Source organism: Amphibalanus amphitrite, unplaced genomic scaffold (genome assembly GCF_019059575.1).
Source record: "Amphibalanus amphitrite isolate SeventyFive unplaced genomic scaffold, NRLGWU_Aamphi_draft 000139F_arrow, whole genome shotgun sequence".
NCBI lineage: Eukaryota > Metazoa > Arthropoda > Thecostraca > Balanomorpha > Balanidae > Amphibalanus > Amphibalanus amphitrite.
In genome coordinates, this window is record NW_024881634.1 from 94,279 (window position 1) to 109,678 (window position 15,400).

The 15,400-nt window shown below is 56.6% G+C and overlaps 1 protein-coding gene across 11 annotated transcripts in view; it reads left to right on the top strand.

Moving 5' to 3' along the window:
- LOC122382396 (mitogen-activated protein kinase kinase kinase 15-like) overlaps positions 1 to 15,400 on the top strand; it is a 65,389-nt gene that overhangs the window by 16,473 nt on the left and 33,516 nt on the right. For 10 of the 11 annotated variants that reach the window (XM_043367643.1, XM_043367636.1, XM_043367640.1 and 7 more), the window contains 6 exons: positions 4,128 to 4,241; positions 7,844 to 8,038; positions 8,752 to 8,915; positions 9,649 to 9,817; positions 13,396 to 13,505; positions 14,340 to 14,623. In XM_043367643.1, the coding sequence (XP_043223578.1) occupies positions 4,128 to 4,241; positions 7,844 to 8,038; positions 8,752 to 8,915; positions 9,649 to 9,817; positions 13,396 to 13,505; positions 14,340 to 14,623 (1,036 nt within the window). Of the gene's footprint in view, positions 1 to 239; positions 524 to 4,127; positions 4,242 to 7,843; positions 8,039 to 8,751; positions 8,916 to 9,648; positions 9,818 to 13,395; positions 13,506 to 14,339; positions 14,624 to 15,400 lie in introns of those variants that run through there. The other variant, XM_043367639.1, reaches the window with a different exon arrangement.

Consider the following 15,400-nt stretch of genomic DNA (forward strand, 5'->3'; position numbering starts at 1 on the left):
TTTTTAGGCTTAGTTCGCTTAGCTCAGTTAGGCTTAGATTGCGGCGAATTCGTAATAGGTTGTTTCAGTGCATTTGTTCTTCCTGCCAGAGCCAGACCAACTTTTGATTCACCTGAGATCAGACCCCGTATCAGCTAACAGCTTGCTTTGTAAAGACGAGACAAAACTCGAAGCCTTGGCTGGCGCCACTATCGCCCCGGGGCAGCCCTGGGCTAGCAGTTCGTCTGTCTCCCGCGAGGTGGCGGTGGCGGCGCGGCGCTGCGGTCTGGCCGGCCGGTCGAGCGCTGCGGTCGAGCTGGTCCGGTCCGGCGCGCTGCCGCAGTGCGGAGCGGACCAGCGGGCTGTGCGGACCGGACCGTGTAGTGTCTGTGTGCGAGTGTGAGCGGTCCGTGTCGCCGGTGGCCTGCCCGCGCCGTGGATGGTGTGCCGCCCCGCACCGGGCTCGCGGGCTGTGCGCGCCGGCAGCGGGATGGGCGGCTCGACAGTGAACCGTGCCGATGACCGGTCACAGGCTCCGCTCAAGGTAGGCAGTGGATACGAATGGCCGCGGGGTGCCACAGGGTAGCGGTCAGCTACTGCCGATGGTCCGGTGGGGTGGTCAAAATAGGAAAGGAGCTGTTCTTTCTCCTAACATGCGAACATTGACCGGTAGCTACCGCCAACTCTCTTGGCCTGGCTTTGTTATCGTGAATCGTTTGATCGGGATCGCCCTCGCGTCAGCTCTGATAGTAAAGCACGTGGACTTTCCGGTGCTCTCAGTGATCAACCGAATGGTCAACTACTTGGCACGCTGCTAAAAATCAGAGATAGACCACCGTTGTGCAAGTCATGGCTTTGATGTTTTATACAGACTTCATCGGTAATCCGGCTGATTGTTACGGCGATGCCTGCTATGTATGACTTGCTAGTTGCTTCAGTACTCTGTTCTTTTCCTTTTTCACCCTGAACGGGACTTCGTACCTGTGTTGTCTGTGGTTCTTAAGTCCTCACTTGAAAGGCAGCGACAACGCCATCCTTCAATGTCCTATAGCAAGACGGTCATCTCCGTTTAGTGTAGAATCGTGCCATGCTGGGCTGGTTCGGGCTATGCCGTGCCTTGTGCCATGCCTCGCCACCCCATGCCATGTCGTGCCGTCTCTGGCTGGGTCATCTCGGGTCAGCAGCACCGTGCTTGGACCGGTTGCAGCGGCCGCCTCCTCCGCCGTGGCCTGGGGCTGCGGCGGCGGCGGCCGTTCCACGGAAATAACGTCACCACCGGCTGCCGGGAGCAGGGGACGTCGTCAGCTCGGCCGTCAGCAGACGGTCAGCGGTGGCTGGGAAGCGCCCCGGAGCCTCGCTGCGCAGGGCGGGGCTCCGAAGGTGTGCGGTGGTGACCGCCAGCCTCGCCCCGGGCCTGGTCAGGGGGAAACACACGGGGAGAGGCAGAGTGGGGGATGTCGCAATCCTAGAGTGGTTTCGTGTATCGGGAGTAGGTATATTTAGATTGCCCGAGGGCGATTGATTGGGTGTTTCTGTAAGATTACGTAGGCATTTGTTGCCTTTTCGGGCGCCTTGGCTGATTGAGTGGGGAGACTGAGGCGCTGGGACAGCCTTGGAGTGAATCAAGTCCGACCTGACTCATCGGACAGGGCACACATGTGGGCAGACAGCTCGTGACGATCACGATCCGGATTCTCCGGAATCGGGGGAGCTCCTGTAGCAGTCGTAGTTCAGGCGAGCTTCGTTAGTTCCAAATGCTGCAGCAGTTCGCTAACTAATGGCCGCATGGTTCGTAACGGGTGTTGTTGGACTAGGACACTGTTTCGGTGGACGGTAATGGAGCTGGACGGATGATTATCGTGACTGCTCCTTGGCTAATATCCGCGCCGTCAGAGCTATCTGACATCAGACGAGTCAAAAGACACCTCTGATCAATGTCGTCTATGACCAGCGCGGTCCGGGGGATACCAGTGACCGAGGTGACGGGCTGTGCCGACCGTGACTGCTGAGAGCACGGGTCGTCGCTCATCCGCTGCTATGCCTCGGCAGTTTAAGACTGCAGTTATCGGCTCCAGTTTAGTTTGGTGACAGCGACAGCAGACATCTCAGTCTGTTCCGGCTGTCTGGTGACTGGCAAGCGGCGAAGGATATCCCGTTCGGTACAAGTTCTATCTGGTGACTCTCCCAACGGACATCCTTCCGAGTGATCTCTAGCTCCATCCGGTGACAGTGCGACAGACACACCATTGACACATGCACTCGGTGCAGTCCCTTATCACAGCACCAGTAACTGCAACACCGGTAGCCGTTCCGCTCTACCAGTTTCAGCGACACCGTCCCCAGTCACGCTGCCGGATCACTTCTCTCTCCCATTCTATCGTGCCGGTCGAATGTGATCACGAAGCGACACGCACCGCAGACTCTTCGTGACTACCTTAGTTATGACTCACCTGACCTCGAACGGAACGGGCTCGGGACGGCCGACACCCCACCCGAACTGTCCCAGCGGTGGGCGCAGGCCGGCCGTCCCACCCCGCTAGCCGTGCACGACACTGCGGTGACTGCTGGCTGGGATGTCCCACCCCGGTCTCTGCCTAGTGTGGAGTGGTGTGGGAGGGTTGTGGTCAGATGTACTGGTCAGGGGTTCTGGTCGCGCTGGAGGGGATTGCCACCGTGCTGATACGGTAGCTGTTTGGTCACGTTGACCGCGGGTTGGTTCGCCGTGAACTCTGAGTAGCGGTAGACCATGTCCGCCGTGCCGGCTTGTGCCGTGTGCCGGCCCAGCCGGATGTCATGGGTCAAAGTCCAGCTACCTGCAGGAACAGCTCAACAACATCCAACAACAGCTTCTGATTCCCTTGTGTTGCGCCTGCCGGAAAGCGTTTGGTTCAAGTAGTAGTCTGTTTTTGGGACTTGCAGGCCGGGGAGCAAACCGACGGGTTCGATACTAATAGGCTACACTCTGCTTGCTGCCCGTCGTTTTTGCCCGATTATTCTCTAGCATTCGTCTATTGCCGGACATTGACTTTACTTCATAATTGCTTCTTCATAGGCCGGTCTGAGGCACGAACTCTGCTAACTCGTGCAACTGTCCAGGTTTACGCCAGCCCGTTGCTCCTTGCATCGGCGCCATTGTGACCGTGCGCGTGCCCGCGGTGGGCGCACCTGTGGACTAACGCTTACCTCTTTTACCCAGGTGGCATAAGAAGTGGGCTTAGGATCGCCACATGCCACTGCCGGCCGGCGTCCCTTTTATGTCCGCTATGAGCCCGGACTCTTACGCAATGCTGGGTGTTAAGAGCTCGGACAGACCGTATCACGAAACGGGTTTGGCTGTTTTTGCAGAGCGACGTTCCATGTTAAAACGACAACGGGAAATATGTGACGGCCATTGGTGCATCATGAACACATCAGCGCTATACCGTTAGCATGTCCCAATTTTGCATGATTTGAAAATGGTGGCTGCGGTTTGCACAGGAGCGGGGAGCACTTCAACTTGGCTCGATTGTCGATGATTCCAAACATACTGCTACATTTTTGCGGGAGCTCTCGACCGCGGCCAGGCTATTTCAGGCAGATGTTGTCTGGGAACCGCTGTTCCGAGTATTTCCTTTGCATCACGGTGGTTCGCCGAAGCTGGCGGAGCGGTGCATAGGACCACTTTCCGCTTACTGTTATCAGGGCCGCCGATACTTGGCATTTCATTCCCGATCCGTGATGTTTTGTATCAGTTCTCCACTCCGTGATATGTATCCCGCGTTGGGTCCGTGACATTCCATGTCTTTGTCAAGTGTCTACTGTCCAGGCGGATATTCCGTGTTCGTTCCGTAACACCGCATGTCCGCTCTGTAGCATTCCCTGTCCGCTCTGCTACATTCCGTGTCCGTGCCGTGACGTCCCGTGTCCGTTACGTGACAGTGCTGAGCCCATCCCGTGTAGCTGGACGACCTGTGTAATGTAAACCGATTCGGTACGGATCAACGGCCTGGACTGACCGCGGTGATGAGCCTGTTTGTGTTGACGGTTAAGCCGAGGAAACCGCTGACTGCCATACCTGCGGCGTGTTGAGCCGCGCCCAGGTGTGAGCGCTGACCAGGTGTGAGATGACGTCACTGCTGACGCGTGTGTTCACTCGCCGCTGTCCACAGGTGGTGTGTGTGATCGACCTGCAGTCGCACGAGCGGCTCCAGCACCGCAAGAAGGCATGGGAGGAGGTCAAACTGGCGTGCCGAGACAGCAACGCCAACTGCTCACATATCCAGGTAACGTGCTTACCGAGGGATGACGGACTCTGCAACCATAACATAACACATATATATTATATATAACACCATAGCAATAGCTACTGAGACAGCAGCGCCTGTTCGCAGATCCAGGTAATGTGCCGGTCGCGGGTTGGGGGGCTCACCAACGTCCAACACTAGCCACTACACAGTTACTTCCAATTTCCACTCACAGATACCATGGAACAGATCTGGGGATGTTAGTGAGACAATTATAACGGTGGCGACTTGAGAGGAAGCTATGAGACGCCGACGCGGGTGTATGTGTTAGTGATCCGCGTGTGTTCCTTCTGTTGATCAATCGATGTATTGTTAATGAAGTGGTGACTGGCTAATCCATCACCGCCCTCCTCAGCGGACCACGTCGGCAACTGATTGCGATCACTTGACTGATTGCTGTCAGCTTTCTTTGATGATAACGCGTCACCGGCAGTCACGAGTACCGCTGCCGCCCTCCTGATCGTGATACTCGGGCGGCGCCCCTTGCACTTTGCAGTAATGCTCCTTTTCCCGTCGTGTTCGGTGAACTCTGCAACGGGATCTGGTTATTCATGTCCTGACTAGAACTGCGGGCGTGCTGGCTGGCCCGAGTACTTGTTCCTGTCTTATAGCTCAGCACAATTACTTTGGTCTCTTTTTCGGTGGTTTCCACGAAACTGGCTGAACCATTAGTGAGGTATGCTACAGTAACGTCATGTTCGTGAGCCGCTGGCGTCGCGTGCTGGGGTCAGTGCGGCTCGCGAACCGAACCTCAGCCTGCCGCGGCCGCAGTTGGGAGCGCTCCGGCCACACGCGCGCTGCCCAGTCGTGCCCTGCCCCTCCGGAAATGACGGAGTTCTGGGGACTGCGGCGGTCGTGGGGAGGGTGGTTCAGAGGGAACCTGGATGGTGATTTAGGAGTGAGAGGGTTGGAGAGAGGAGAGAGGGGACGGTGGGGTCTGATGCTCGCCTCGTGACCGGAGAGTCACGAGCTTGGCCTCACGCCGAGTATCCAACGTGCACCCGATTGTACCCAGCCTATGTATGTTTGTGCTCTCCGGATGTTCATAAATTCAGAGCAAGTCGATGTAAAGTCTTATTTAACGACTCCCAGCAAGTCAATGAAGTATGGCGTCAGAACTGGTCACTGAGGGCCAGCCGCCTGGCTCAGCAGTGCCACAATGCTCAATACCCAGCCGATTCCAAACAGTAACCGGCGCTGAGGGTCCGACTGAGAAAATCCCGAGCAAGTCCAATGGTCACTACGAGCAAAACTGCAAATTCCGAGTGTGTAGCGATGGCGGGGATCTGACGACTCGCCGGTGACGACGTGCAGTGACTAACCAAGTCTGTTTCCATTGGGACCGGAGAGCTCCGCGCCGCCCCCGCCGTCTCCGTCGCCTGCGGCTCGGTCGACCTTCCGGGAACGCTTGGCGACTGCCGTAGATGACGTCATCTCCTGCCGTAGATGACGTCATCTCCTGTCGGCTGTGTGTGCAGCTGTGCTGGACCGTGTGTGTATACATGTGCGTCCGCTGTCGGCACCTCTGCACGCTCCACGGCAGCGGCGCGTTACGGACCGTCACAGACAGTCATCGGGCCGTCACGTAACGCCACGCCGACCGGCAGACGTCACGGCGTCATCGCGGTAGTATCGCGTTTTGGACGCGTCTTGTAGTGACTGTCCTGGTGGCACGGGATGCCGGCCGTGACAGCGGACCTTGCGCGGCGGAGGAGCCGCCCTCGGACAGGGCGCGCATGCCACCGCCGCATTGAGATGTGCGACGGGTGCCGTGCTCGGCGGCAGCGGGTGGGGAGACACCGGGGAGGGGAGGGGAGGTGACGGAGGGGAGGTGACAGGTTCTCGGACCGGCTCTAGTGCGGCGTCATGACACCGCAGCGCTGAGGAGGCGGGGGAGGGGGATCACACCAGCTCAGTGTTTGGACTCGGCGGATGGCTCCCGAGTCGCACCTGGCCTGCTGGGCTCAGGGTATATTGCTGGGCTGTGCTCGGAGCCCGCCCGGCAGACGGCAGGGGCCGCCGCTCGGCTGCCGGCTGGATAAACAATTGTGAGCTCATCGGCTTCATCGTCGGCATGGCGGTGATGTCAGCCGGCAGAGGGATAGACGGCCAGACGACGGCAGACCGGCTCGGTCCGGCCTGGCTCCGGCTCCCAGCCCCCGGTCCAAAGCTGCTGCTGGAGTTAGCTGTGCTGTCGGGCTGTGTGACCGCCGCCATTGTCCGATCGGGACTGGCATGGAACTGCGCTTGGATGGTTTCTGTAATTGTGGTATGGCGACCCATTCACATAATGAAGGAAAATGCTGTATGACTATTCTTCTGGGGAAGCGACGCTTGCGATATCAGAAGATGATCAAAGCAAATATTTCTTTTAAGCCTTTGGCCGTCTCATAATACCTGGAAACTGTCAATGAGCAAATTCCCATTCATGAAGTACTTTCCATGGGATTTTAATGTAATTTAAAGGTTTTCGTGACAGTGCAGCACATTTTTCGTCCCTTTGTCGCCGATGGGAGGGTGTTGCAGAATGCAGACAGACGGGAGCGCCACTGGGGCCGGGCGGCCGGCCCAAATCGATTCGCTTCTGGGCGGCGATACGCTTTTACGCCCCTGTGTCCGGGCGTTGTCTTCGGAAATGTATGGTTTTGTGTGGGAGCTGCAGTGGTCGTGCCGGCTCCCTGGGCGGCGGCAGGAGCAGAGCGGGTCTGCCCTGGCACGGGCCGGGTGCCCCAGATCGGGGCTCGATTGCCGCGCCACGGTTGCGTCAGTGCGGTGAGCCAGAAAATTGGCGCCGTTTGAATGGGTGAATCGGCCCGCCGCCATCCGTGTTGATTGCGCCGATCCCGTTACTCCGAGCCGGCGCCGCCAGCCCGTGGGGAAATCCGTGTAATCGGCGACAAAATGTCTGCTGGCATCAGCTTTGTTTTGTCGCCGCAAAACTGCCTTTGACGTCAGCCCTCGCCGCCTTTTGCCGGTTGGCCGAGCGGCCGCCGGGCGCCGGCTGTGTATTGTGCTGCAGTGTGAGCAGCGCCGTGGCTCGGCCGGCCGGCGGCGGCTGCCGCTTATGAATGGGTTTTCCCGTGTGACGCGCCACTCACGAGCCGGCTGGTTGACCTCTGCGGCCGGCGAGTCATGCGGTCACTGGTCCGTGTGCTGGTGCTCAGCGTGGGACCGCCACGCCCGGTCCGTCACGGACGGACGGCGGCCGGGGGTGATAGGGTACGGCGGGCCCTCCCGGTCCTCGGCTGGCCCTCCCGGCCCTCGGCTGACCCTCCCGGCCCTCGGCTGGCCAAGAGGGAAGAGGGCTCGGTCAGCTCTCGTGCCTTGGGCCGACCGAAAGTGTTCTTATCTTGCGTTCGGTGAATGCTTACTTCTTATAGCAGCCATCCTTGCAGCGGATTGGCAGTGACGCTGCATGCTCTTTCAAATGCGTGAATTATTTATTCCTTCACTGTCGCGTTTCAGTCCCGCCCCAACCCCGCGTTTGCACTCCGCTCAGTCTCCCTGTTCAAGTGACCCCTCTGCCGCTTTGATCACCATGCATCTCTAACGACCAATCGTCACCTCCCTCTCTCCAACAGTTCGAGAAGCTAGACTTTGGTGAGACCAATGTCCTGGACAGCTTCTACAACGCCGACGTGGCGCTGGTCGACCTCACGGTGCAGATGCAGCAGAGCTCGCTGTTCTACCACCTGGGTGTGCGCGAAAGCTTCGGCATGAAGGGCAACATCCTGCTGACGCTCGACTACAACACGGAGATCACTGCGCCGCTCAAGGTGGGTAGCGAGGGAAGTGGAGAGCGGATCGGGTCGGACGGGTCAGTGGGTGCCTGCGCATAGTATCCTCACGGTCAAGAGTTTGTGTCTGTTGATGGCCGTTCATTGTGGCTGTTTGTGTGTTTGTACCAGTGCTGGTGTATTTCAATTGTCAGAGTATTCGTCTCTGTGGACCTACGCAGATTGCTAAGCCGTGACTGCCTGCTCTCGGTCCTGTTCAACATGCACCATTTCATCAGAATCGCCTGGTGGTTCGGCCGTCCGTTTCCTCCCCCCGTCCATCCAGCGGCCGCCACATCCTGTCCTGTAGGCGCCTGTCTTCCGCCGCCGCTGTCCCCGCCTCTGACTCATCTGAACATTAGCGTCATATCTGGTGCGGTCACTGCAACCCTTAACATCCGTGTCATTGGGTTCAACTCACACTCCACTTCGATATATTTTTGGTGTTTCCCGCACTTCCATGTGATGGCTGAATGCTTCTACCGCCTCAACCAGTGTGATGACGTGATTGTGTATGTATGCTTCCTACGTCATGAGAGGTTGCGACCTTTTGTATAGTCTCCGTATCAACGGAACCGGCTGGAGACTGCCAGTGACTCATCCAAACATCACAGGACTCGTAGATGACTTCCTAGTTTCAATCCGCATCTCCACATCTTCCCTTCAGGCAAGATGCAAGATCTGCACCGCTAACGCTCCATCTTTACCCCTAGGCGTCCTGCAAGAACTACGGTTTCATCTCGTACCGTACCAACGAGCAGGGCCAGTGCTGTGTCACAGACTACTCGCCGCTCACCAACGAGGAGACGTTCGAGACGCGCGAGCAGCTCTCGATCCGGCTCACCAGGCACCTGCAGGATGTCGAGATCCAGGCCAAGTAAGACAGACGGGGATTTTTCGTAATTTGGCGTGGCTTCCGCCGAGAGTGAAAGTGATCATCGCAATGTTTTTTTTTTCAGCTAGTGTGGCAAACGAAAATTCAAGAGAAAGAGTGGGGGAGTAGATGACAATGTTCTTATTTGATCTCTATCTCCAATCCCAATGCATACGCATGAAACATAGATCAGAGCTGTATCCGACATGATCAGTCAGTATCCCGAACGATCTAACCGGACCGACACGCCACCCTCCTTCTTACCCCGGCCGGCGCGTGGCCGTGCGCCGTGCCGGCGTTCTCGGAGGAACAGCAGCGCTGTCGATGGCGGCAGAGGTCGGTTCACCAGCCGGCCGACTCTCCGCCCCGGCTAGCGACAGCTGTGCTGATAGAATAGGGCGGGGAAGGGCAGAGAGGGATGGGAGGAGATAACCTTTGCGTCACCTCTTGTGCGTCACCCCTTGAGCGTCACATCTTGCACGTCACGACTGCGCGTCACTGACCACCTGGGCCGCTGTTTCGCGCCGCCACCTGCTAACACGGCGAGGCGTGATTCCTGTCGCGCTTTCTTTCGGTCGTGGCACCGCTAAGCCGTGTCATCTCGTTTGTTCGGACTGGCGTGCGCGTCCGCCGGCCACTCCTCTACAGATGCTGGCTGTCTCACTGGATATTAACGTCACTGGGTGCTATTCTGACGTCACTGGCTCGCATGTTGACGCTCTCACCCCCTCTCCAGGGTTCACATGAAGGAGAAGTTCCTGGCCGATCTGCGGAAGACGCGGGAGACCGTGAGCCCGCAGGATATGAGCAAGGCGCTCAACAACATGCGGCGCCGGCTGGACGACCCCAACATCCTGTCAGCGGACGTGGTGCTCAGTATGCTACTCTCCTTCCGCGAGATTCAGGTGGGTGGCGGTCTGGTGGTGGTCCCGTGGTCGGTAGGATGTGGATGGGTGTGTGGGTGGCTGGGGAATAGTGGTGGGTTGCTGTGGTATGAGAGAAAATGTATGTGCCTGAGGAACGCGATGACCGGTTATGATGCTGAGGAGTTTTTAAATTGTCTGACTGAACCTTTTACATCTGGGTCTATTGAATCATCAGCAGGCATGCAGAACGTAGTTTGTTGATCAAGCGCTGCGCAGTTGTCATTGCAGTGTGACCGTGATCGCAGATGGCAATCAATCCAGTGTTCTCCGCATCAGCAGATGACTAATCCTGACCTGTGGCGTACCCTGCCACTCCTTACGAAACATAGTGTCGTCTTTGAGAGGCTTCACATCGCAAAACCAATCAGTCACAGAAACAACAACTGGTATCCAGTGGCGGTATATGACGCTATTTCGTACCCTGCCCTGCTGGCGTTCTTGTTTCGTGCTGCATTTGAAGCACCAGTGAAGGCTAAACAGCTGCATGATAAAATGCTGACTCGTAGAACGGGGTGGATTTAGACCGCAGCCATTTCGTCATCCATGTCGGCAAATGAATTTCCCTTGTTTGCAGCCGGGCTGGAGTGCCATGAATTCCCCACCAGCGTCTGCTGTAGCCCGCCAGTCAAGGTTCCGCTGGGCTACACGGCTGTTGTCCAATTAAAAGGCGCTTTATATAGTGAAAAATGCCAGTTTATTGGGGATCACCCAGTGACTAGTTAGCAACCGAACTTGTTTTTGGGTGGATGCTGATGCCGTTAGCTGCAAGATTCGTGACGATATAGACGCTCATGAAGTCCATAGCTACAGTATACGGATACCTCAGCGTTGTTTGTTTAGCAGTCCCGATGCGCCGAGGGCCGGCCCCTGGTTCGTGTTATTCCGTGACCGGCTCACCGTCAGTGCCCGTGATACGTCCGTGATCGTGACCCACCACTCTGGAATGCCTGTTAGCCGAGGCTCGCCGCACGGATGGAGACGGACTCGCCTGATCCGATTGCCGGCGTCTTAGTGCACCCCCGTACCTCCGTCTTACCCCGGCCGGCGCGTGGCCGTGCGCCGTGCCGGCGTTCTCGGAGGAACAGCAGCGCTGTCGGTGGCGGCAGCGGTCGGTCGGTACCATCAACCGTACCGGTCCCACCGCCCCGGCTAGCGACAAACGATCATACCTTGCTGAAAATTCCAGCTAGTGACACCTCACTCCGACGGCGTTCGCGCTCAGTAGGTGTGAAATTGGGCTGGAGAGATGGTAGCGGCGCTTGGCACTGACAACCGAGTGCCCAGTGTCTACCGGTGGACGTTAGTGAATATTGATAGCGGCATTTTACTTGTGCAGCTGGTAGTGTAAATCGGTTTCATTTCGACCTAATGTATTGTAGACCACTATACGTCACTTCCTGGCATCGACTTCTCGTTCAGGAAATAACCGGTAATTGTTTGATCAAGCAACAGTATGTGGTTACCAGTCATTGCTAGTTTTCCCATGTAGAACAAAGTGAATATTCAACTACGGTATTCACCGTAGGTACCACATGAATCTACCATGAAGTCTTCACTGACCTTGAGCAGATCCATGAGAACTATACCAAATATTTACACCGGTACTCTATAGGCATTAGGTATGCACTATATATTACCTTAGTTCTGTATCGTCCTTATGTTATCCGCCATCCGCGGCAACTTTATTAGAAGTCCCCGTTTTCTCGCCCATTCTGGTCACTTCTCAGCCTCCTACCCTTTGCTTATAAGATCTCCGGCTAGCCTTCCCTCCTCTGACGCCGTCGGAATGACTTCGCATTAGTGTTCGGCGAACTCCGTATCTAACCACGACACTGCCGTTTCCCGGAAAACACCTCAGTGCGCATACCGCGGCGCCTCGGCCGTCCGGTCGGAGCCGCCATGGAGCCGCCACGGCGCCGACTCATTCCTCAGATACAGCCGGCTCAAGGGCCCGCGGATGGAGGGAGGCCCCTGAGAGCCGTCTGGTGTCGTGAGGAGGGGGGAGGGAGGGGGCTACTTTCCGAGCTGCCGCCGACGATAAGCCAGCCGCCGGATAAGGTCATCATGACATCAGCAGTTGGCGTCCGGTGCATGGGTTACGACGCGGTGGAGTTGTTCAGTTGTCCACCCGTGGGGTGTAGGTTCGTCCGTGATACGTGCTTCGGCCGTGTGTTATGGGTCCGTCTGCCAAACGAGGCACGGCATGGTGCTCACGGATCCGTCCCCCTCGTGATGTCCGTTTGGATACCGCGTCGTAACCCATTAGTTACGGCGTGGTATTCGTGGAGCTAATCCCCGTGCCGGCGAGACATGTTAGTGTTCGTCCCTCCCGTTGCGGGCTGCCGGCTAGACCCTCCGTCGAATAGCACGGTCTGAATGACGACGAGTGCTCTGCTCTTTTCGTCTGGCTGCCTCGGATGTCTGGCAAGTTTGGAGGGAAAGATGGGATGGAATGCTGCGTGTTTACTCTCACTGGTATGGCATCATTCTCCGCTCGTTTTTATTCGGTTTTATTTGCCGCACGTATTTTGCCAGCATGCGTTTCGCTGTAGGCATTGCACGGTGCATGAGCAATGAACACGTCGGAGTCGATGTGGGGAACACGAAGAGCATTAGATATCCGGTTATAATCGGGGTGGACTTGGAATATATTTTTGCTTGCTGATTTCCATGTAGCCTTCCTCCATAATATCGAGTCCTATTTCACAGTCGAAGGAAACATTCATTTTAAAAATAAGCATTGGTTTTGACTGCAGGTCATGTGCTTTTGGTGTTTGTTTCGTCACCTGGCTGGAGTGAATCCGCCGGTGTAAATGCTTCCCTTGGCAAGGCGCCTGCTGCTAGGTACGCTCGATGAATGACGACGTTTTTAGATGGTCATTTATTTCTTATGAATTACTGTCTTTGAGTTTTGAGTTTCGTATATCATTCACTTGTTCCCTGTTTCCACAATCTGTGTTTCTGTTATAGCCGATTTTTTTTATAGCCGAACGCCCATTTGCGTCCGCATGGCCCTGATCAATCAGTGGCTGTTCATGAATGGGAGAGGGAAGATGGGATGCAACTGGATTGTGGATATGCACGGAAGTTGTGCAGTGTGCACGGTGATCGGGGCGCCTGAATTGTGGGTGTGCACAGACAGGCTCTTGAGCGGGGGTGGGGCGATAGCTGTGTTTGTTCCGGCGCAGGCATGACTGTCAGCTATCTAATCGAGCATTGCACCTTGGGCGGAGCTGTCTGTGTGTTTAACGTTTTCGGCTGCTATGTCAACTCATTAATGCCGCCTTAGCGCTCAGCGCCGTGAGTCTTGGAGTGGTGATATCATGACCGTCTGTGACTGGATGTTTGCGGACAGCCGTCGCGGCGTGCTAGTGGTGCACCTTGCACGGTGATGAGCCACAGGGTGAGACAGGCTGATCTTTGAGGCCCTGGCGGCCTGACCACATTGATGTGTCTTCCCTTCCCTTGTCATTGATGCATCTCCCTCCCTCACCACAGTGACTGAGACCCTGTCTAGCATGTCAGCTCCTGACAGCAGTGTGTGCCTCCGTCGTCAGGACTACGACGCCATGGTGAAGCTGGTCGATGACCTGATGACGCTGCCCAACCACAAAAAGTACACGTCGCCCGTGGCCATCCGGCATCTGTTCGCCTTCGCCTTGTCCAGGTGCGTGCCCAGCGTGTCTGTATAACGCTGCGGTGACTGTTGTAGCACTGGAGTCGGTGTGTTTCGAGTCACTGGGAAAACGTGCGGAAATGGGAACTTTGGACTTAAAATGGATGAGATTTATGGGTTCTTAAAGGACCTCACTCCTGAGCCTCCTTTTTACCTCTTATTCTGCTATTGCGCTCAACTTTCAAACTTTTCCACGACTAAAAGATGTAAATGAATCAACAGACATCATTCAGCATTTTTACTGTAACATTAGAGAAGCGCAGCGGCATGTTTACTCAGCTGTGTTAGTTAACATCATGTAAGTTCGTTGTGTTTTGTCTGCTTGGTAAGTGACACCGCACAGCTGGTAAGTCGGGCCGTTTGTGGCGCCGTTTGTTGGATGACATCATTGCACGTGCGGTTGCTCTCCGTGCTCTGAGTGAGTTGACGCGTGAGGGCGGTCTCTTCTTCCCATAGTGAACGAAGGATGGTTCTTTGACCGGTGATTCTCTGTCTCGGTTTGCTTAGTGCTTCCTTCTATCCCTCCGTCTGTTGATGGTGGTGCTCCCAGGGGGGACTGTGATGTGTTGGTACTCGGGCCAGAGCTGGGTGATGGACCCGTCTCTAGGTCATTGACATTGACATTTCGGGATTTTGACCTGGGGACGATGGGACTGGCTGTGACTGACTGTTATTGGCTGTGGCTAACTGAAGTGACAGAGTGTGGCTGATTGTCCCATGGAGTTCTGTGGTTGACTGCGGGTCTACCGTAAGTGCGGCCGTGGGTTTCCTTAACAATTATTGACACTCTCGGCGGACATGACGTTTCTCTAATGTCTGCCGCAGGCGGAAGGGCGAGAACGACCGCGACCGGGCGCTGAAGGTGATCCACGAGGCGCTGGAGCGTACCGAAAACCACGTGCCCGATATGCTCTGTCTGTGCGGCCGCATCTACAAAGATATCTTTGTCGAGTCTGGCCACACCGACTCCGAGAGTCTGGAGAAGGCCATCCACTGGTACCGCAAGGGCTTCGAGGTGCAGCCCAACGAGTACGCCGGCGTCAACCTGGCCACACTGCTGGTGGTGGCCGGGAACGAGTTCTCCAAGAGCCGCGAGCTGCAGCAGATCGGTGAGTCTCGGAGGGAGGACGTGAGGGGAGGGTTGGGAGGTTTAGTGAAGGTACGGCAGTGCGGCGAATGGGGGGGGGGGGGGCGAATGGGAATGAATGGTCAGTGTATGTTAGCAATTGCCTGGTGAAAGATAGAGCACCTGCAGTTGTTTTAGAATGAGGCACAAAGGTGGGGCCTGGATGACTTCAGAATAATACGGAAAGCCTGGAAGGGCGCGGTGAAAGCAAAGAATGTCGAGCCAAATCGCTCCAGCTGTGGTTCCACGGCATAGACCGCAGTGCAGCTGAGGCCACGGGGTACAACTCAGTGGTACAGCCAAGACTAAACGCTGCCAGACCTGAGTAAAACTCATACCATACGTTACAAACAGAACGCTGCTGGAACCATGCAGTACAAGCGGCAATGCAATTGAGGCCACACGGCATAGAACGTACTAGTAGTACAGCCGCGCCTCTCCGTCGGAAGGAAGGGCTGTGAGCGCAGCCTGTCCACCGCCCGCCCGTCCGCCCGCCTATCCGACGCAGGTGGTCGATGACGCGCGACGGCGGCGGCGGCGGCGGCGGTGGCGGCCGGGCGCGCTGAGGTGGCCGGCCGGCCGGCGCCGCGCTATCCGCCCCCATCAAAGCCGCCGCTCATGAGAACAGGCTCGGTCGGCCAGTGTAATGAAACGGAAATGTCCTCTGTTACGTGAGCGGCCGGCCTGATTCATGTCATGCCGCCGCCGCCGTCTGAGGATTTGCCGGTGTCTGTATCTTTGTCTGTGTCTGCGCTGTATG